The sequence below is a fragment of the Schistocerca americana genome, chromosome 5 (assembly GCF_021461395.2).
Source record: "Schistocerca americana isolate TAMUIC-IGC-003095 chromosome 5, iqSchAmer2.1, whole genome shotgun sequence".
NCBI lineage: Eukaryota > Metazoa > Arthropoda > Insecta > Orthoptera > Acrididae > Schistocerca > Schistocerca americana.
In genome coordinates this window covers 144,360,201-144,383,307 of record NC_060123.1, presented here as the reverse complement: position 1 = coordinate 144,383,307, position 23,107 = coordinate 144,360,201, and the positions used below count along the sequence as shown (strand labels likewise).

The window sequence follows — 23,107 nt, the reverse complement described above, 5'->3', positions numbered from 1 at the left end:
AAATTCTCAGTTTCTTATTTTGTTCCAGATGGAATCTTGTTAAAGATCTTTATAAAATACTAGACAACTGCACTAAACCATGGACAAGGGGAAAAATCAACATGGATATTATTTCCGTCCGTAGTTTTGACCTCAGCCACAAATCAGCAAAGGCAGCCAGAAACAAAAACAGAGCAACACGGAACATATTTAAATATATAATAAAAGTTCAAATGTTTGTGATTCTACTTTTGACTGAAAGTGAAAAACATGGATGAGCTGTGCAGTCCTGAAACATCGACTGTACACTGACCAGCGCAGTGCCATGAAACCATGTCAAGAAGGTGCTGACCTGCACACCAATGGAAAGAGCAGGCAGTGCCACACCTCCATGAAGACGGAATTCAGTGCCCCCTGTCCACACTGATTCAACCACCTGCCCATTGCTGATCAGCTCGGTTCAGTCACACACTTCAAGAGCATCAGTACTAAGCAATATTATTAGAAGGATAGTTGCTACTCACCACATAGTGGAGATGCTGAGTCGCAGATAGGCCCAACAAAAAGACTATCACAATTATAGCTTTCAGCCATTAAGACCTTCATCAACAATACACACACACACACACACACACACACACACACACACACACACACAAACACACACAAAACGCAACCCTCAATACACGACTGCAGTCTCAGGCAGTTGAGACTAAGACTGCAGTCGTGTGTGTGAGTTTTGTGTGTGTGTGTGTGTGTGTGTGTGTGTTGATAAAGGCCTTAATGGCTGAAAGTTATAATTGTGAGAGTATTTTTGTTGTGCTTAACTGCGACTCAGCATCTCTGTTATATGGTGAGTAGCAACTTTCCTTCTCATAATATTGTTACATTCCATCCTGGATTTTCCACTGTTTAATTAGTATTAAGTTATAGAAAGGTGTTACTTAGCCTGTGTTCTGTGAGTATTAATAGAGAGTAAAGTACTTGTGTATAGGAGGCACAGGAATCAAGTTATGTTATGTTTACTCAGCCATCACCACTTCTCTCCTTCCTTATTTTGGTCAGTGTGGACTCCCACAGCAGCCAGCACAACATGGCAATAGCAGCTATTGATATTAGTGATCTCTCACCAACATTTCCAGCTCTTACATGATTACTTACTTTGCATATCCAACTATTTGGACCAAAGACGATTCATAATCTCACTCACTTGCATATCAGATGTCCAAAATATTATATGTTATTTTGTGAAGTCCTTTAATTAAAGAGTCCGAAATGGAAAATGAATAAATGAAAAAAAAAAAAAAACTTGTAGTGACTGGATCAGAAACTATGCTATGATGCAGCTGGATTCTGCGATAGCAGCTAAGACTATTGCTTTGAGATTAGGGACAGGAAAAAGTACTGATGGAGATGGGAAGAAAAATCAAGCATAAATGATTGGTCTGCTTCTCAAGCTAGTGGAAATGGAATAAAAGTACAGAAGACAATTTTGAAAGGTAAGCATAAAGACTCCGAGGAACGTTTAAGATATCTTTGATCCTTCACAACCACAACAGCTTCTCTCCCATCCACTTCAAGTGATCCTCCTCAACCCAGCATGCCACCTTCCTAGATCCTGATCTCCTCCTTTCTGATGGCTCCCTCTGCACCTCTGTCCACATTAAACACACCAACCACCAACAGTACCTGGATATCGACAGCTGTCATCACTTTCACACCAAAAACTTCCTCCCATACAGCCTGGTCACCTGGAGATGGTTTGTCTGCAATGACAAAAACTTCCTTGTTCAGTATGCTGAGGGTCTCACCAAGGCCTTCTCAGACAGGCACTACCCCCAGATCTAACCGGCAAATAGATCTCCCGTGCCATTTCCCCTCGCATCCCCTATCCTCTCACCAACGCCAAGAACCAGCTGCAAAGGAGTGTCCCCTTCATAATCACCCTGTACCACCCCAGAGTGGAACAACTGAACCACATCTTTCACCACGGCTTTAATTACCTATCATCATGCCCTGAAATGAGTGACACCCTACTCGAGATACTTCCCACCCTTCCCAAAGTGGGTTCCATCGTCCAGACTCTCCTAGTCCATCCCCACTCCATTCCCAATCCCAAGCCCTTTCCACAAGAATCAATCCGTGTGTAGGACCCTAGTTCAAAACTGGCCAAATCTGCCCTCCCTGCACTTCCTATTCCAGTCCTGTCACAGGTTTTTACTGACCTATCAGGGGCTGGACCACTGGTGAAAGCAGCCATATCATTTACCAGCTCTGCTGCAATCACTGCACAGCGTTTTATATTGGTATGACTACCAACCAGCTGTCTACCACGGTGAACGGCCACAGCCAAACTGAGGCCAAGAGCAAAGTAGGCCAGCCTGTGGCCCAACATGCAACGTGCAGCTCTACTTAACACACTTGATTTCAATTGCTGCTTCACTACCCGAGCCATCTGAATCCTTCACTCCACTACCAGCTTTTCTCTGAACTGTGCAAATGGGAGTTATCCTTACAACACATTCTTCACTCCCGTAATTATCTCGGTCTCAACCTATGGTAACATACTGTCCCCACACCACCCAAAAGTTTCTGCCCTACCTGACCTATCATTTCCTCCACATTCTCATCCCCTAACTTGTTTATTTTCAACCCTCTGCCAACGCATCTGCCAGTCTTTCCCTTCTCCTCTCCTTTTCTGCTCCTTTTTAACCACATCCCTGTCCCACAACCTGATGCTGCACATGTTGGCATTCTAGCCCCTGCACACTCCATCAGACTGTGTTTGTCTCTCTTCCCACACATACACTACAATCCCTTCCCATTCCAAGGGCCCTCCAGATTGCTGCTTGCATCCCACATGATAGCTGCATTCTGACCAGAGATGCTGAAGTTGGCAGGCGTGTGTGCATCAGGTGTGCTTGCCTGTGTGTGGTGAATGGTGTGTGTGTCTCTCTTTAATGGTGAAGGCTGTGGCCGAAAGCTCTATGTAAGTGTCTTTTAACTGTGCCAGTGTGCAACTTAATGTGTCTTCTTTACAGTAGGTAGCACAACTTAATGTGTCTTCTTTATGGTAAGAAGAAGTCTGATTTTTCCTACATTAACCAGATTACCATTAGTGGAGTGGCTTTATCTGCTGACAAATAAGCTGTGCTGTTGTTTAAAGATGAAATAAAATGATTGTGGGTGTAACAGTTAGTAGAAAATACTTATCTCTGTTTTTTACCAACTCTGACCCTGCTGTGGCTATAAAAGTACTGGGAGTATCTGTTCCATCAAATTTTTTGTAACTTCCTGAGGTCTTCACAGTGTAGCTAACGATTAAGTATCCCAAGAGATATTTTAGATAATTAGCTTGACACAAAGTTTTGCTTTTTGGATTTGATTTGATTTTTTTATTGGTCCAGTTTTATCATAAACCAAAAGTTGTGCAATTGACTGGACGCGTCAAAGAAAAGTTGCAATAATATATAGTATTAGCAAATAAAAGGCTTATTAAAGTTAGACACCTATTCTTAGAATTTAAGTTTTAAGTAACTTTGTTTGTTACATATTCAGAAATTCTTTTACAGAACAGAAACAGTGCTTTGATAGAAATGTCTTTACTTTAATTTTAAATATTGGATATATAGCAATTTTTATTTCCTCTGTTATATTGTTGTGTAGTATTACGCGATACCCATGACATGACGAAAGCTCGAGCAACAGTTTCTGCCGTGATATTGGGGAGGGGGACAGCCTTGACCCAGCAAGTTGTTCGGACGATAGATGAGAGAACATACCGAAAGCTGTTAGAGGGGGGGGGGGGGGGGGGGGGAGGAGGACCGACAATGTCAATATGAATATGTTGGAAACGCCCACCAGGAGGGATCGAAAAGGTGCCGAGGGAGGGTGAAGTGTGCTCGTGTACTTTGCAGCGTTGGCACGCGATGCAAGAGCGTGCCCATTGCTGGCAGTCCTTGTTGACACTTCTCCACACAAAGCGCTCCACTACAAGGCGGGCCGACACAAACACTGAAGTGAACTAAATTATGCAGTGCGTTGAAGACAGCCCGACGGAGCGTGGTTGGGATGAGGGGGTGTAACGTGCCCGTACTGTCGTCGCACCAGATCTCACCAGAAATGCCAGGGAAGGTGGTGCGGACGAAGTGTAGTGAAGAGGTAAGAATCTGAAATCAGGTTTTGTGTGTCCTCGTCGGCAGGTTGGAGGTTAGGCAGCTCAGAGAGGTCTAACAGCGAATGGACAGTGTCGACTCATGAAAGAAAATCAGCAACTAATATTGTCAGCACCCTTTATGTGTCTGACATCAGTGGTGAACTGAGATATGAAGTCCATGCATCTGAAGCGGTGAGGAGGTGGGTCAGCTGGCGGGTTTGTAATGGCCGCAGCCAGGGGTTTGTGGTCTGTTAAAACATAGAAAGGGTGTCCCTCAACGTCAGTCTTAAAATGCTTGATCGCTTCGTAGACCACGAGCAACTCCCTGTCAAATGCGGAATATTTCCATTGTGCATTGGTGCGCTTGCGCAAGAAGAACTGCATGGGCGAAGTTTGGTCGTTGACTGTCTGGTTAAGGACAGCGCCGATGGCAGTATTGCTCGTGTCTGTGGTGATGAAAAGCTGCGAATTGGGATGAGGATGCGCGATGGTGCAGGCCTCGGCAAGAAGATTTTTGAGGGCAGTGAAAGAGGCAGTCATAGTAGGGGTCCATGGAACGGGCCGAGATCCAGAAGTCTTGGTGCCTGCAAAGGCGTCCATCAGTGGAGCCTGAATCTCCGCAGCCCAAGGTAGATGTCGGCAACAATAATTAACCGTCCCCAGAAAGCGCCAGAGCTCTTTGAATGATGAAGGTCTGGGTAGGTTTAGTATTGTTTGTACTTTCTCAGGGGACAGTGAAATGCCGTCAGCAGAGACCCGAAAAGCAGGTTGATGTAGCTGCAATTTGTCCTGATTGGTCTCGATGCCTGCTGCCGCGAGAGTGTTCATAACAGTTTGCACATGTCAAACGTTGTCCTTGACGGAGGAGCTGAACACAAGAATGTCATCAAGATATGCAAAGCAGAATTTTAGTTCGAATAGTACTTCGTTGATGAAGCGTTGACAGGTCTGGCTTGCGTTTTTCAGACCGAAGGGCATGAATTGAAACTGAAATAACCCGACTGGGGTGGTGATTGCTGTCTTCTCAATGTCTTCAGGAGCCATGGGGATCTGGTGGTAGGCCTGTTTGCAATCAATGACAGAGAACGTGGTCGCACCTGCGAGGGAACTGGTAAAGTCAGCAATATTGGGTACGGGGTAGGTGTCCATAATTGTTCATGTGTTTAGTCGACAGTAGTCTCCGCACATGTGCCAGGGCATGTCTTTCTCGGGTGTCATATGAATGGGCGTAGACCAGCTACTGGCAGAGGGTTCAATGACACTGGAGCTTAGAAGCTCAGAAATTTGCTTTTTAAGGTCGGAGAGGCGCTCGGGACAAAGTTGACGTGGTTTACTGGAGATCAGGGGGCCTGGCATGACGCGAAGCTTGTGAACCGTGCCGTTGGTGACGACAGAAATGTTGCCGGCGGCGCAGGAGGTGGTTTGTTTACAATGTGTGGCGGGCGGGGCAGGCGAGGCTTGGTCGTGGTGTTCGGAGCCAGTCAGTGGATCTGACGGGAGCCGAGGCGGCGAAGTGTCCTAGGCGTCAACGTGACAAGATGGCCACCAGCCCGAAGCAGTGGCACCGTGGTCGGGTGAGCTCGGTAGAGCTTGTGAAGCGTTAGTGAGTCCATTGTTCGAGGGCGCGGCCTGTGGCAGCAATATCGCGGGGGAAACGCTTGGCGCAAGTGCACTGTTTGTGTTGTCAGTGGTGGTCACACGGCGGTGCGCAGGAGCCGAAGTTGCATTGTTTGAGGTGCTGTCTGCGAGGGGCGGGGTAGGAGCTGTCAGTTTGGGAACTCGTAACACTCGTCACGCATGCACACTTGTGTCCGGCCTAGTGTCAAATGCTGCCATGTTAGGAGGGTGTGGCCCTGCGGAACTGTCAGTACACGTTATGGCAGTCTTGATAGCACAGTTGCGAGGGGTAGTGGGAGGTAAACACACGGAAGCTCGATTGCTGGGATTGCAAGCAGATTCGGCACACTTACTGACCTTGATTTGTCCTTGCTGTAGTGTCTGTAATTCCTTTGCTGCTTCAGAGAGCTGGAGCTGTGTTTCATGGAGCCGGAGGGAGAGCTCGAAGTGTTCCTTGCGAAGGCGAGCAAAATGTTAAAGCTCGACAATTCACTTATGCATGGTTTCTTGTAACGTCGTCGACAGAGACAAACATGTACGAATGAGATGAGCCCGGACCGATGTGTCGCGGGGTGGGTTGCTCAACGGAGCACAGGGGAAGTGAGTCTTGGATGGATGGTGAAACACAGTGTGAAAGTTTGTGGTATCGCAAAAAGTCAACGCCTAGTATAGGATCGTCAATTTCGCACACTAAAAAAGTCCACTCGAGTTTGCAGTTTGCGGAGAGTGAGACGACATGTGAGGTTGAACCTGAGCATTGTAGTTTAGTGGAATTCATGGCTTGCAGTGAATTATGATGAGGGCGGATGTTCGATGACGCTAAGGACATGGGCAACAGTGAAACATCGGCGCCTGTGTCCACTAGGAACAGGTATCCTGACGAAATGTCTTTAATGTAAAGTCGTTCACATTTATCTGGTCGTTCCCAGACAGAATGGAGCACTGGCGGGTGCCTGTCATGTTGTGCGCAGGAGGTGGCACCCGAACCTACCTGCGATTGGCGTTTGGGAAGTAGCAGAATGGTCTGCAGTTCCGTGCCTCCTCACCAAACCGTGTGGAAGTAACAGTACGGGTAGTGTGGTTGCATTTCCTGCGGAAAGTTCGTTGCCAATGGCGGTGCCCGAGGTTCGGTGGCTGCAACAGGTTCAGTTGCAGGAGGGGGTGTGCCTGGGGGAAGAGCCGGTGATGTCCCAGTTGCTTGTTTACTGCTTCCTGGGGCGAGCGGAACAGTTGGTACAGTGCGACCCCAGCCGCGTCTGGCCACAGGGCGATGAGCCTGAACCTGAGACTTGTCGTGGGCAGTGGCTAGCGAAATGGAGCAGTGATGCATCGTGTAGCTTGTCAGTAATCGTCATTCTTTGCTTGACAGGTTCAGGAGGCCTTTGAGCCAGAGTAAAGCGGATGTGAGAAGATAGTTTATCTGACCAGATGGCAAGGACAGCTGTGTCAGAGAGTAGATCGGCACTGACCAGGGCACGTATCTGTCTCCAGAGCTGGGAAGGTTTGTCGTTGCCTAGTTGCTCGACCTGGAGCACTTGCCGTATTGCTGCCTCGGTTGAGCGTGCAAGCCGACGTAGAACTGTCTCTTTGGCTAGAGTGTACCGGGTAGATGAGTCCTGGGTGTGGGTGTGCTCAAATTGACGCGTCGCGGAAGACCAATGCGGATGAGGCACAGAGATGTGCCGAGAACAGTAGCGGAAGCTCAACTGGAGCCGGCGCGTGGGCGACAGGTGAGAAAAAGTTCAAAGTTTTAGACCACGGAAAGCTCGACGTTTGAACAGAGCCAGGGCCACCTGTGTTTCAGGGAGGCTGCAGAGGTGTGGGCTTTCCAGAAGCACAGTGTGGGAAATGATGTCGAACGTAGGACGGTATGTGCGAATGTTCACTGTTCGTAGTCACTCCACTCAAAACTGTGTGCGGATAAGGTGAATGTCATGGCACAAAACACTGAGGCATAGCAGTGGGATGGAGGTGGAGGTCAGGCACAGATAACAAGTTATTGTTCGCATTGCAGTCTGAGGTATCGAAGTAGGATGGCATGCGCTGACGCTAAACAGAGGCAGGCACGGGCGTGGTTGGATGCTGAGGAGGTTGACCTGTGAACGAAGCAGTTCCGGCCACATGGCAGGTATCCGCGTGGTACGGCATGGATTGCGGAATAGCAAATCATTGTCCTGGCAGTGGTAAGTTGTCCAGCGAAGCATTTGCAGAAATCGGCTTTGGTCCCACACTGCACGGAGATCCGTAAGAGGTAACTGCACAGTCAATGAGGGAGGGCACATGTGGAGGTAACAAAGGTGTTTGATAGTCAGAGTCATGCACACTCCTAACCTCACTTATTGTTGCAGGCTCGAAAATGTCCGGCGAAATCGGCGTAATCATTGAGTGAGAGACATCGTGTTGCAGTCCTAGCGGGTGTACATCACCCACAACACGATGCACGTCAATCACAAAATCCGGCGTTAGGCGTTGGGCCCAAGTCATTGTTCGAATGTTGTGTTGATGTAATACACGCAAAAATAACCGACGCGGAGGCTGTGGACACAGTGAAACTGTGAAAACGGAAGACGTTACAACTCGGGGTCACCAGTGAGGAGGAAGTTGGGGTCGGTTACACCAAACAACACTCCCATTTTTGAGTAGTTCATTTATTCACCTCTTTATACAAGCAAGGCTTACACAGAACTAACATGGCGGAACTGCACATAGATAATGTTTTGCTTAGTTCAAAGACGATACTCAGATCGATACCATACTTTATGTTCCTTTCGCGTTTTCTAGAATAATACGCAAAGAGAAGTGAAACCTTTAATAGTAAGCTTGCAAAACAAACTAATACACGTATTAAACTAGTTTCCTGAACTAAGCATAGTTTTATTACACTCTAAATCACTTATCTGTATAGCAGCACAAAACTCACACGTCTCGCCTGGTGCAGGGCTACCAACTTTATTCAACTTATACACATGTATTAAGAAAATATACAGTTTAAGTGATAGAGTGCATTAAAGGTCTCTCAAAAACACATCATTTTAGAATGACTTGCTGTGCTAAAGTGTTGGGAAATGTGACCAGTGGCTTATCATGTTACATACACTGCTCTGTTGAAATTATGTGCGTGTCCTTGCCCAGAGTTTTACTATTTTCACACTAGATTGATTACGTCAGGTCTGGGTGCACCAAGTTCAACCTAAGCTTATGTTCCATATTTTTGCTTAATAAATTTGTACACTGAATTTATATTGTGCTGATTTCAGACTCAAAGTATGCAAAAATTATTCACAAGAAAAGAAAACTTACAAAGGTAATAGGATTTTTTGCACACTTATTTCCATTAATCATTTGTGACACTATTGCTAGATGCCACTTATGTTACAGTGTTCTAGTGCACTCTAGTGAAACATTTACAAACTACAGGAGATGAAACCAGGTGCAGTTCCTAGTTAATGGATCTGAGGCAGAGCCACCCCAAAATACATATTACAATGTATTTCTAAATAATGGATTATAGAATTTAAATTATTACGGTAGGAGGTTGGTAGGAAATCCTTAGGCTGAAAAAAATGAGAATTCAAGAGTCCACAGAAGCCACACTCCCTGTCATCTGCTACACAGAGCATGGCATTTCAAGGTGCAACCTTAAGATTAGCTACTGCATGTGTGAGAAACATCACTTGGTGCTGACAGTTCTAAAAGCATTAACTGCCACTATCTAATTCTATGTGGTAAATATTTGAAATGGGTATTGATAATTCACTAGAAAAACTGTAAAACTATTGATGAATATATTTTTATATATTTTTGGGATGGCCACCTCCTCAGAGTTTTTAACTACTTATGTGACATGATCTCTCAGGCTTTCTTGGTGTGATTGATAGATGGTGATCTTTTGGGTATGCAGCTGAATTGTTCATTTTTCTACACCAATGTCAATGAGAGATCCAATTGTCTTCTTCTGGTGACATGAGCTGTGTTATTATGCATATTTCCTGCGTGATTTCAACAAGACTATAAAGTACTGTCGGTGTTGTAATGCTGTTTATAGCCCAGTTCAACTCCCTGTGAAACATCAACAATCTTCAGTCTGGTTGGAGGCCAGACAGTCAGTATGCATAATAGCCGAGCTCATGGCACATTAAGAAGAAAACTGGGTAGGTAGCAGAAAAATAGAATAAACAACCTGGCTTAGCATTATTAACTACAGTAATCAGTTATACCCCAAAGAAATACAAAACAGTGATACTTATGAGTATGATACATCAAAATGCCTAAATCAGCAAAAAAGGTGGCAAAAAGGCAAAAGTACTCTTATTTTACTTGAGAACTAAAGGTATTGTAGACACACTCGATCAACTGACATGTACCTATACTTGTACATGAAAGACAAATCACTGGTCATGAGTGTTTTCTATAACATTAGAGATGTTTCTGCATACAACACTTGTGTTTTGTGGACTTCCATAGATCTCATTTGAAACACAATAAAATTGACAGTGGAGAATATTCTTAGAACTTGAAAAATCACTCATTAATCAACATACACTTTTCAACATTGGAATCACTGGGGATTGCGAGGAACATACAAAAGCTTGAAAATAGTTTCACAGTCTTGGGGTTTACAACAACAGGAAAAATTGTAAAATATGCACTGTAAATTCTACCCTTCAAGTAGTGATAGTATGTTGAAGATATGTGGAAAATCTGACAGACTTATTTTTAAATCTCATGTCCACTGCTTGTGTCCAAACTAAAAGCAATTTATAGCAATATTGAGATTGAAATTTAAAATACATACTTGTCTTTATCGCTATTTTACACTGCAATATAAATGCAATGTGAGGGAGAAATTCTAATTCTTCTATTTCTTAAATAATTGAAATTTTAGATTTTTTTCCCAGTTTGAGCCCAATTTTAACAGAACGAGTTATAGAGTGACCCAAAAAGTGGTTCAATATAATAAATTCGAACAGAGCAGCTGAGTTCAACTCATGATTAAGTACTATTCACACCTATCAGCAGCTGCCTTCTTTGGAATTGGGACTATTATATGATTCAGGATTATTACATGCTTCCTCACGTGAGAGGGTATTTTACTCGTCTCATACATCTGGTATACCAGGTGCAATAGTTTTGTCATGGCTGGTTCTCTCACATCTTAATAATTGTGAGAGAATGTCATCTGCTTCAGGTGTCTTGTTCTGACTTAGTTCTCTTAGTGCTCTGGCAGAGTCAAAGCTCCCATCTCATCTTCATCTGCTTCCTCTTTCCTTTCAATACTGTTTTCTTTAAAGTTTTTCTCCCTTTATACAGCCATTTGTTATATTCCTTCCCCTCTTCCATCCTTCCCTTCTTTGCTTAGTACCTCCTCACCATCTCAATTCTAATTCTATATGTAACTTAAAAAAATGAAGTGACTGTATTTGTAGCTGGAAACTTTAGACTGAAGATTACATTTAAATGTGATAACAGGTAAAAACTGTTCCTCAGATTACAGAATTATTCTCAAAGATGAAATCTTATCCAGTTAATCTTGCTGACAGAAGATTGAGTCTGGTGAATTCCTCAGAAGTAAAAGAATAAGTGAATGTAGTGCATGTAACTGCCAACAGTACAAAATGAGAGAATTTTCATCATCTAGCTAAACGATTAATTCTGTCAAAAGTAAAATTCATTTGATGAAACTCTAAAATTACAAGGAGACTTAAGCACTGGCCAGTACTTACTTTTGGAGACAAAAATTCCAGTAGTGCTGATAAGACACATTTAAAAATAAAATAAAAAGTGTCCTCCGTTTTGGAACAGTTAGTTCCTTTCTCAGGGAGGAAAGAAAAATAGATTGGGGAAAGTTAGAAACTTGAGGCAGGTGACTCAGACCCCAGGTTGGGAGGGATCCACCTATTGTGAGTAGAGCAGAGACTAAGAGATGAGGGAGGTGTCAGATCATTGTCATGCTGATGATTTTTAAAATATGAGGCATGTGAATGGTTAGACTTTGGCATGTCAATGGGTAACGAAGTTAATACCAAGATTTTTCTATCCTTCGCAGCATAAGATAGAACACAGTTTATGACCACTTCCACCAGCAGTGAGGCAGAGACTGATAGAACAAGCAGGTGGTTTCTGTCATCAATGATGCCAAAGTGCATGAAGTGAACGGTTAGCCAGAAGCATAGTCCAGTTTTGCAAAAGTTGTCATTATCACGTGTAAACAGACCAGGGTGTAATCTGAATCAAAAAATGTAAAAACAGACAGGTCAATAACTCTACTACCTATGGTGCATATTGAAGGCTTCAGAGAATAGTGAGAATTGGTTGACAAGTGCAGGGCAGCAGGATTTATAGATGTTGTCACATCAGTGGACAGGCCCATGTGACATCATATTGATTCTTGAGCATAAATGATGCTGGATGAGGCATAATGCAAGTTATATTTTTTTTCTTTTACACTGTTCAGTCTCCAGGACAACAACATAATGGTAAGGTAAGATTAGAGTGGGATACCAAAAACAGATTATACATGAATCAAAATGAGGCAACTGATTACTGCTAAATTTTCATCTTTGTTGCTGTCTCAATTTTTCACCTTTCTTTCACTTTTACATTTTTTGCAGACTGAGAGTAATCATTGTTCTCTTCATGTTACATAATCTGTTGTATTCAATTTTCTCACAAGGGGAGGATTTACTTCAAACTTTGTACACCTTTACTAGGCCATTTAAACAATGTAATGAACAAATAGTAAGGTGCACTACTCCGGTAATTCTGAGAAAATCGCAATAAAAGTTTTACGTGTCTATTATGTAACTGTGCGAAGGTGCTGATTGTAAGAAATCATTCTTGTCAAGAGGTTAGCATTCTCGTTTGGCAAGTGTGTTGTGGATGAGGCCATGGTTCGAATCCAGCAAACACTTACTTTTTAATCCATATCTTTTTTATCATTGATTACTGTATTTAATTTATATGGTATTTGAGAGGTAATACAACGAAAAAAAAAACATATGCATTTTTATGAAGTTGTATTGAATTTCATGTGTTAATTGGCTATTTACTATTTGTAATTAAATTTTCAAGGACGAGGGATAGGTTTGGAAAGCCCAAGTCAAACCTTAATAAATAAGGATGCAAATGCCGTTATTCACCATTAGTAATACAGTATGTCACCCAGTGTCAGACCACAAGAGTATGCGCTGCAGGATGGTATTTGTGATACACACACGGAAAACATAAACTGAAACTTCAAGCAAATACATTTTTTTCTTGTTTTTTGCAGTATATTACCTCTCAAATAATATAACCAGTGATGAAAAAAATAGATTAACAATTAAGGTTGAGTGGGAGTTGAACCGTCACTTGTTAGACATTCATCTTATGCAGCTCGAATGCAAATCACTTGACCACCATGAACTCTTAATGTATGACTCCTATGCACACATACATAAGCCACATAACAGATACATAATGCTTCTCTTGTAATTTTCTCAGAATTGCCAGAGTAGTGCAACTTACTACTTGCACAGTATGTTATTTTAATGACCTACTAAAGGTGTGGAAAGTTTGAAGTAAATCTGTGATGCCAATGTCATGGCCTCCCCTTGTCACTGATGTGGAATCAGCTACCCAATCTACAAGGTGTACTATTGACATGAATAAACAAATTCAAGAATTTTCTAAGTGGTACCAGACAATAACAAATCCACTCTGAAAATTCCTGACTATGTTTATTTATTAATAATCGGCATTTTACTTTCTTTTGACAGAAACCATGACTACAAAAAGACTGAAACCTGTTCAATTTGGTTTCTTTTTCATGTACATGTTTACAATATGAACTATATTTTCTAGTATTTCTTTCCTTTCTGCCTGGTTTTTGTTTATGTTTAAGCTTTTAATAAAAATAAACTGTAACATTCACATTCTAGTTTTACATACCTTTTGAAGATTGATCTGCAGCTGCTGCTGTTCTTTGATTAATGTTTCTGATGTTTTCTTAGACTTCTCCAATTCACCCTCCTTAAATAATAAGTTGTCCTTCATTACAGAAAAGTCTTCTACACTAGGAAGATGCCCAGAACGAGCCAAGTTCCTGCTTATTTCTTGTAAAGCTATCTCAATATCACTCTCCAACTGATCCAGACGGGCTATGCTCTGTTCATAATTTTCTTTATATGTTGAAATAAACTGTTCCATAGTTTCTTCACGTCGTCTGAGGTCTCTGTATTTCTGGTGCCGCTCACTTTGACTCTCCTCCACATCCTGAAAAATCAATAGACAGTTTCTTACAATGACTTAAGCAAAAAATAAACAAGTTAAAGAAAAAGTCAAAGTAACTGAGCATTTTACACAAATATGTGGACATGCTTAAACATGCTGTGATTGGGATCCCTGTGTGAAGAGATGTGGGCTGACACAAAGAAATATTTGAGGCCATACAAAACATGAAACTATCAAACTTCTTCCACATTCATCTCTTGTCTCTAGATAGGGTAAAAGCTGTTCTCCTGTCAGAATTTAAAACACTGTGGCTCAGTATGTTACTTGATGGATCAGTGGAACTACCACAAACTGACTGATGCACCACGGAGGAGATGACCATGTGTCACATGACAATTTCCTATTTTCAATTAGGTGAAAGACACTTCTATCCAACTACAGAAAACACATTCACAACATTAACATCCTTCCAGTGAAAAGTATTTTCAACTGTGTTCAGTGATTTAAAGCCAATATCTCAAAAATTAAATGGACTTTGTTTCCAACTTGATAATGGTGTATTTCAACATATACTCATTCATATAACCCTAAAGTTCAGACATTTCCACAGCTTTAGATCCACTGTCAACATGGCACAGTAACAATGGATAAACACAAATGTAAACAACACAACTACTGTGCCAGAAAGTGCTTGACCCTCTCAATGAAAAAATACGAAAAATAAGCCCACAGGTATTAACTGGAAGGATAGTATGCTTACAAGTTACACATTATCTTCCTTCTCAAATAGAATGGGATGGCACATATCAGAACACTATGTTTGCTACATGCATTTTTCCCTCTTGTGAGATGATACCCAAGAGGAAGACACTTCCTTTAGTTACTGCAGTGTCTAAAGAGTTTCCTGTAGTGTGCACCATTTTGTTTATTGGCTACATTTGTTAAATGCTCTTAAAAGGTACATAGTGCGAAAGCATGTCTGGTTTTTGAATATCAGGTTTGGTCTATATGGCTATACTCAGAACTAACGTCCACCAGTGTGTAGGCCACATGACTTCTGATTTTCAATTAGTATTTTAATTTTTCTTTTACAGGTTTGTTTCACATAGGAAGGGTTAGGGGGAAAAAGTCTGATTCCTTCTAATTTACTTTATGCATCATACAGAAGACTATTTACTCCTACACAATGCATGTTTGTAATATTTCAGGGATAATCCTTATGCTTCTTGAATGACTCATAAAATATTAATTTTCTGACTTTTATTTTAATAATTTTATCAAACAAGTAACACATCAAGACATAGTTTCTTTCATGAGATACAATCACTTTGTTGTGTGTATTATTATTGCATGCCTCAAGTAGACATTGTAATTGGTAAGAATGTTTGAAACCATACTATTTTCTTAAAATCACTAAAATATACTTACTATCATTGTCTGTGACACATATTTTAAATATGATGTTAGTTGAAGATAAAGAACAAAATCAAATTAAAATGTGAGTCTTAATATGTAATTGTGAACCATTATCCTGTCTGCCTGGCTCATTTTCAAAAGACTATTATTACTGAAATGAAGTACATTTTTATTAAAGCTAGGAAACATGCTAGGAAGAAATTATATTCAATATTTTATGAATAATCCGCTAAAATGTAATATGGACAACGGATGGTGACCAGCGAGCACTCATGTTGTTGTACTAATCCCCCTAACCAACAAGTTTGAGGGGCTGTCTTTTACTGAAACTGAAACTGTCAGTGGGACTCACTTCACCTCTTTTGGGGAAATTTGTTTTGTCTGGTGTCAGGAGGTAGGGAATCATTGACAGTTGCGGCGAATGGATGGTGCCGCTTAGGAAAATGGCAGAAAGGGACAGAAAAGGAAACCAGGTGCACTCAGTGTGTATGCCTGGGGGGCCTCATTCAACTCGTTGAAGAGGCTATTCCAATGGCCACTGAGGGAACAGGGTGCAAGCAACTGCACACTGTGGTGCACGTTGGAACAAATGATGCCCTTTGTCTGGACTCTGAGGTCATTCTTGGGTCAGAGACTGGCAGAGAAGGTTGAGAAGATCAGCCTTGAGCATGGAGCTTCAACGAAGCATTGTGGCTCTTTGGTACTGAGTTGAGTGGAAGGACTGAACCAAAGATTTCAAAAGTTCTGTGACAAGCTAGGTTGTGACTTCCTGGCCTTGCGCCATTGGCTTGAGAAGTGTAGGGTCCCCCTAAATTGGTCAGGTGCACATGACACATCATCAGAGGCTGCTACTCTTGTAGCTGATTGTGTGTGAGGTGCACACAAGTTTTTTTTTTTTTTTTTTTTTTTTTTTTTTTTTTTTTTTTTTTTTAGATTAGGCACCCCTCCATGAAATCCAGGTAACTGTAGCTGTATGAAACCCAAGTATCAGTGAAAGATTGAAAGAAATGTCTTCCACAGGTGGGAGTATAAAAATCCCGTTGGTAAACTGCCGAAGCATTCTCAACAAAATGTCAGAGTTTGAAGCACTCATGAAACGCAGTGCAGCTCACATAATACTAGGTACAGAAAGCTGGTTGAAACCTGAAATTAACAGCAATGAGATTTTTCAGGAACATTTAAGTGTGTATCAAAAGGATAGGCAAATGGGAAATGGTGGTGGTGTAGTTGTCATGTTAAGCAAGAAACTCAAATCCACTGAAGCAGAAATTGAAACTGCATGTGAGATTGTTTGGGCAAGACATAAGTATCAGATGTGAGCATAAAATAATAATTGGATCCTTCTATTTCCCACCAGAATCATCTCCTGATGTTATCAAAAACTTTTAGAGAAACCCTCATGTCACTTGCTCGTATAAGTTCTTCAATCATACTGAAATCATCAGTGGAGACTTTAATCATCCAACAACTGGGAAAATTACAGTTCTGTTACTGATGGGCATGATAAGACATCCGATGAAACTTTACTAAAGGCCTTCTCTGAAAACTACCTAGAACAGATAGCTAGGAACCCCATTCATGATGGAAATGTATTAGATAGAAATATATTGGATCTAATGGCGACAAACAGACCTGCTCTCTCTGAGGATGTCCATATTGAAACTGGTATCAGTGACCATGATACAGTTGTGGCAGCAATGATTACCAAAGTACATACGACAACTAAAACAAGCAGAAAAGATATATATGTTCAGTAAACTAGACAATAAGTCAGTAGTGTCATATCACAATGAGGAACTTGAAATTTTCAGCACAGGGCAGGAACATGAAGAGGAACTCTGGCTCAGGTTTAAAAGAATAGTTGACTACACACTGGATAGCTATGTACCCAGTAGAACAGTTCATAATGGGAGAGAACCTCCATGGTATACTGTCACTGAAAAGAAACTTCTAAATAAACAGAGATTACTGAATATGGTTATACATAGAGAGATGCTGAATGAAACATGTTTGGCTCTCGAGAGAGAAATGCATGATGCGTTCAATGACTACCATAGCAGAATATTGTCAGGTGATCTTTCACAGAACCCAAATAAATTCTGGTTGTAAGTAAAGGCTGTTAGTGTCACCAAAGTTAGTGTCCAGTCCCTAATGAATGAGACACGAACTGAAATTGAGGGTAGCAACGCAAAAGCTGAAATCCTTAACTCCATTTTCAAACCCAGTTTAATCCTCATACCACTGAAAAGATAAATGAAATAAGTATTAGTGTCAGTGGTGTTGAGAAACAGCTGAAATTGTTGAAACTGAACAAAGCTCCAGGGTCCAATGGAATCCCTGTCAGGTTCTATACTGAATTTACAGCTGTGTTACCCTCTTTTCTAACTATTCTATACTGAGAATGAGATTTTCACTCTGCAGCGGAGTTTGTAAGGTAGGAGGTGAGATACTGGCAGAAGTAAAGCTGTGAGGACCGGGCGTGAGTCGTGCTTTGGTAGCTCAGATGGTAGAGCACTTGCTCGTGAAAGTCAAAGGTCCCGAGTTCGAGTCTCGGTCGGGCACACAGTTTTAATCTGCCAGGAAGTTTCAAATTTTATACTGAATTTGCAGCTGAGTTAGCCTATTTTTTAACTATAATCTATGACAGATCCCTCGAACAATAAACCATGCCCAGTTCTAAAAAGGCACACATCACACCCATCTATAAGAAGGGTCATAGAAGTGATCCATGAAACTACCATCCAATTTGTTGTAGCACCTTAGAACATATTCTGAGTTCAAACATAATGAGGTTTCTTGTACAGAAAGATATCCTCAATGCCAACCGGCATTCAAAAACAACAAACATGTGAAACCCAACTCGCCCTTTTCTTCCATGACATACTGAAAGCTTTGGATCTTGATTTCCGAGTTGACTCAGTACCGCACCTACACTTTCGTCAAAAGTACGATCATATGGGATATCAAGTGAAATTTGTGACTGGATTGAGGGCTTTTTGGTAGAGGCACAGCATCTTATCTTGGATGGAGAGTCGTTGTCAGATGCAGAATTAACCTTGGGTATATCCCAGGGAACTGCATTAGCACCTTGCTGTTAATGAACTTGCAGACAATATCAATAGAAACAAACAACTTTTTGCAGATGATGAAGTTATCTATAATGAAATAATATCAGAAAGAAGCTGCACAAATATTCGGTCAGATCTCAATAAGATTTCAGAGTGATTCAGAGATTGGCAACTTGCTTTAAATGTTCAGAAATGTAAAATATCACACTTTGAAAATCGAAAAAACATAGTATCCTATGACTATGATATCAATGAGTCACTGTTAGAATTGGCCAACTCACACAAATATCTGGGTGTAAAACATTGTAGGGATATGAAATAGAATGATCACATAGGTTCAGTCATGGGTAAAGCAGTTGGTAGATTTTGTTTATTGGTAGAATAGTGGGAAAGTGCAATCAGTCTCCAAAGAAGATTGCTTACAAATCACTCGTGCAACTGGTTCTCGAATGTTGCTGAAGCGTGTGGGACCCATACCAGATAGGACTAACATAAGATATTGAATAGTCACAGGTTTGTTTAATCCATGGGAGAGTCACAGAGATACTGAAGGAACTGAAATGGAAGACTCTAGAGGACAGACATAAACTATCCCGAGAAAGTCTATTAACAAAGTTTCAAGAACTGGCTTTAAATGATCACTCTAGGAGCATACTGCAACAATCTATGTATCGCTTACATAGGGATTGTGAAGGTAAGATTAGAATAATTACTGCATGCACAGAGGTATTCAAACAAATATTCTTCCCGTGCTCCATATGTGAATGGAACAGGAAGAAACCGTAATGACTGGTACAATGCGACGTACCCTCTGTCATGTACCTCACAGTGGTTTGCCCCAGCGTACACATGTAGATGTAGATGAATTGTTATATTTACATATATGACTAGATTAATTGTGAATGAAACTGATCTGTAACAAAATTCATATATTATATAATGTTGTTTTATTTTACAATTCATATAATGTCATTTACTGTTCTGATATTTGTCAAAATTTATTGCATTTTTTTTATTTTCATTTTTTAATAATCACGTCAAAGTAGCAAAACGTATAAAGGCCCATGCGGGAATGGAGAAAGCAAGTGCTCATTTAAAATTTTTACACATGGGGAATTCATATTAACAAGTAATGTGAAAGCTGGGAAGGTTATTTTGAACCTATTGTTAAAGACACACTCATTGTGGTTACTGTCATTGAAGGAATTTTAAATGATCTGCCTATGATGGTACAGGAGTAGCATCTAAAGAAGCCACTGGAGAAGATACAGAAGGATAACCGATTTTGAAAGAAATTACTTGGCTGAGTGTGGAGAACGTAGATGTGAGTATGATCACTGAGATTGTTAACAACCATTTAAAACCTAGAGCAGAGTCTTACCAGCATAAGCAAAATGTGGTGACAGATGAACAAAGTTCAAACTAGGTGATATAGTTTTTGTGGGATGACATAAATGGAGGTGACAAAAGCTGCAAATGAATAAAGAGTGTTTTCGTTTGTATGACACACCTTACCTGGTCATGGAGGTGAAGCACCCTAGTGTGTTTATGCTAAAAGATCCCATTTCTGGGAAAATGATAGGTATTTGCAACATACAGGATTTGCAGAAAGGTGTACCGACACCAGAAATTAATGTTCTAAAAGAAGAGCTTGATCTATTGCCGAATGGGGGGAGATTTTGGCAACAGACTACTTATGAAAGAAGAAGAATTAAACTCCGAGGGAAAATTATGGAAAGGTGAGACTGTCAGCCAGCTGTTATGGGAGAAATTACTGTGATGAAAGTTGTCTTGATATTGGATTCAGGAAGCAGTGTTAGTCTTATTTGGGAAGAGCTACTGGAAATAATTGCGGTCTTGGAATAGTCAGTGGTCTCATTAGCTGCAGTCTATGTTAAGGATACTATCAGAAAATTAAAGTAAATCAGGAAGCATTCATGAAATTTTCTATTAAAAATTTGTGGTTTATACACTCAATGTTAGTTGTTGCTAACATGTGAATTAAAATATATTAGGAATGGATTGCTTAAAAAAAATGGAGTAGATTCATACCTCACTGAAAGGAAGGTAAGAATTGCATATCAAAAAGAGAAGAGAGATGTGATTTTCCAGAATGTAGGAAAAAGATATGCTAAAGTGGAAGGTGGAACTTAATAATATGTATGCACTATGTGTGATCATTATGATATTACAACAATCGAAAATCAGGATGTAATGGGACCGTATTATGAAAAGCATATTTGCTACTCACCATATAGCAGATAAGCTGAGTCACATATGGGCACAACAACTTACCCCACCTTGTCCCTGTATGCTCACACAAGCAGCAGTTACCATCCCCCACCCCTACCCTGCTATCCCTCTCCTTCCCTGTACCAGTCTCGTCTTACCCCCACAACCCGGGTATGTGTATATTGTCTATTTATGATGAATGCCTTGTTGGCCGAAAGCTTACTTTCTGGCAGTTTTTTGTTGTTGTGCCCGTCTGTGACTCAGCATTTCTGGTATATGATGAGTAGCAACTATCCTCTTCATAATACTGTGATATTACAATACACTGCTTAAGTACTAGGTTGGTTGTTATTTAGTTTCAGTACTGGATTGTTCATTATTGTTTGTGTGTTGTACAGTATTTGAGGTTGTATTCTGAACATTTTTTCAGAGTGAATTCCATATATCACATACACTACATAAGAAGTGGTATGAATAAGAAGAGAAACAGATAAGATACTGAAGAACTTTACTTAAATGAGTAAACCAAGAAACATGAACATGGAGGACTTTGTATTTCTATTGTAATTGTATTTGTTATTTTGTCCAATAAATCTTATATGCACAGCACAGCTTAACACATCAGATATGCCAATACATCTTCATGTTTACATGATGTTTCCTATGTACTAATGAAAACAATTATAACTAAACCACTTTAACTAGAAAGTTACAAGTGAAAATATGAATAAACTAATATTAATGATTACAGTCTCTGCATGCTACAAGCAGATAGCCATATTTACACAATATTTTTGTAAGTGATAAACAATGTGGCTTATACACTCAACATTAACCATTCTTTTAAAACTGCTTAAAATTTTTAGATCATTTATTGCTTTAATTTCTTTTGGCAGCTTATTGTAAATAATTTTACTGTGGTGTAATGTCCCTTTTCGGCATAAACTAGATTTTATCTGGAGCATGTGAAAGTTGGTTGGTTGGTTTAAAAGAGTGGTGGAGGGACCAAACTGATAGGTCATTGGTCCCTCGTTCCGATTATAATAATTCCACAAGGGTAAGAGTAAAATAATCAAGACATACAAAACACAGCTGGGAGAAAAGAGAAAACCACAAGAATGACAGCAGGGCAACAAAGACTAAAATGGACAAAATCGGACAACAAAACCACAGAGAGATGCATGAAACATGTAGAAGAGATCAGAACAAGAGAGCAAATTACCATGGCTGGCTGACTATGAGAATAAAAAGGAGAAGCCAGCCACATTGCAACACATTACAACCTCCACCCTAAAAGCACTAGGGTGGAGGACACAGAGGGACAAAGGACATATGCTAAAACTTAGATCAAATGATAACACCCACCATCATGAATAAAACATAAAACTAGAGCTGCTGTTGAGGCATTGTCGCCCAACACCAAAGGTAGGGTGCTGGGAAAGTTAAAAGTCCGCCACAAAGTGGCTAAAAGTGGGCAGTCCAGCAAGAGGTGGACAACCGTCATTTGTGAGCCACAGTGACACTGAGGTGGGTCCTAGCGACGGAGGAGGTAACCATGCGTCAGCCACATATGGCCAATGTGGAGCTGGCAGAGGACAACTGGTTCCCTGCGAGAGGACCGCATGGAAGACTTCCACACATTCATAGTCTCCTTCATGACATGCAGTTTGTTGTGTGTACTCTTATGCCATTCTGTATCCCAAAGCCAAAAAACCCTGCAGCATAAGACAGAATGCAGGTCAATTTCGGAGATGCCTATCTACAGAAGCGGTTTCTGCGTAGCCTGTTTGACCATTCTGTTGGCCAACATGAACTGGGGTCCACACAAACACCACTGAATGACGGGACTGTTCCAGGGCATAGATGGACTCCTGAATGGACCCTACCAAAGGATGGTGAGGGTAGCACTGGTTGATAGCTTGTAGGCTGCTCAAGGAGTTAGTACACAGGAGAAATGGCTCACCAGGGCATGAGCAGATGTACTCAAGAACACGAGATATGGCTGCCAGTTCTGCAGTGAAAACATTGCATCCATCTGGCACGTAGTGCTGTTCAATATGTAGTCCGTGAACACACGCAAAGCCTACATGGCTATCAGCCATTGAGTCGTCGGTGTAAACCACTTCATGGCCCTGGTGCACCTCGAGAAGCGAGAGGAAGTGACAGCGGAGAGTCGAAGGGTTAACAGAGTCCTTAGGGTGATGCAAAAGGTCCAGAAGAATCTGCGGCCTAAGTGTACACCATGGAGGTGTATGTGAATGGACCTCGAGGAGAGGAGGTAATGGGAACAGTACAAAATACAGAAGTCATCCGCATACAGAGAAGGCGAGACCAACAGCTCCTGCTGTACCATTTTGATAGCCACTAAAAATAGAGAGAGACTCAATACGGAGCCCTGTGGAACTCCATTCTCCTGAATATGGGGAGA

General features: G+C 41.2%; 1 protein-coding gene across 1 annotated transcript in view; it reads right to left on the bottom strand.

Moving 5' to 3' along the window:
• LOC124616770 (intraflagellar transport protein 74 homolog) overlaps positions 1-23,107 on the bottom strand; it is a 216,101-nt gene that overhangs the window by 58,805 nt on the left and 134,189 nt on the right. The window contains exon 7 of the mRNA XM_047145158.1: positions 13,682-14,005. Coding sequence (XP_047001114.1) covers positions 13,682-14,005 — 324 coding nt within the window. The remainder of the gene's footprint in view (positions 1-13,681; positions 14,006-23,107) is intronic.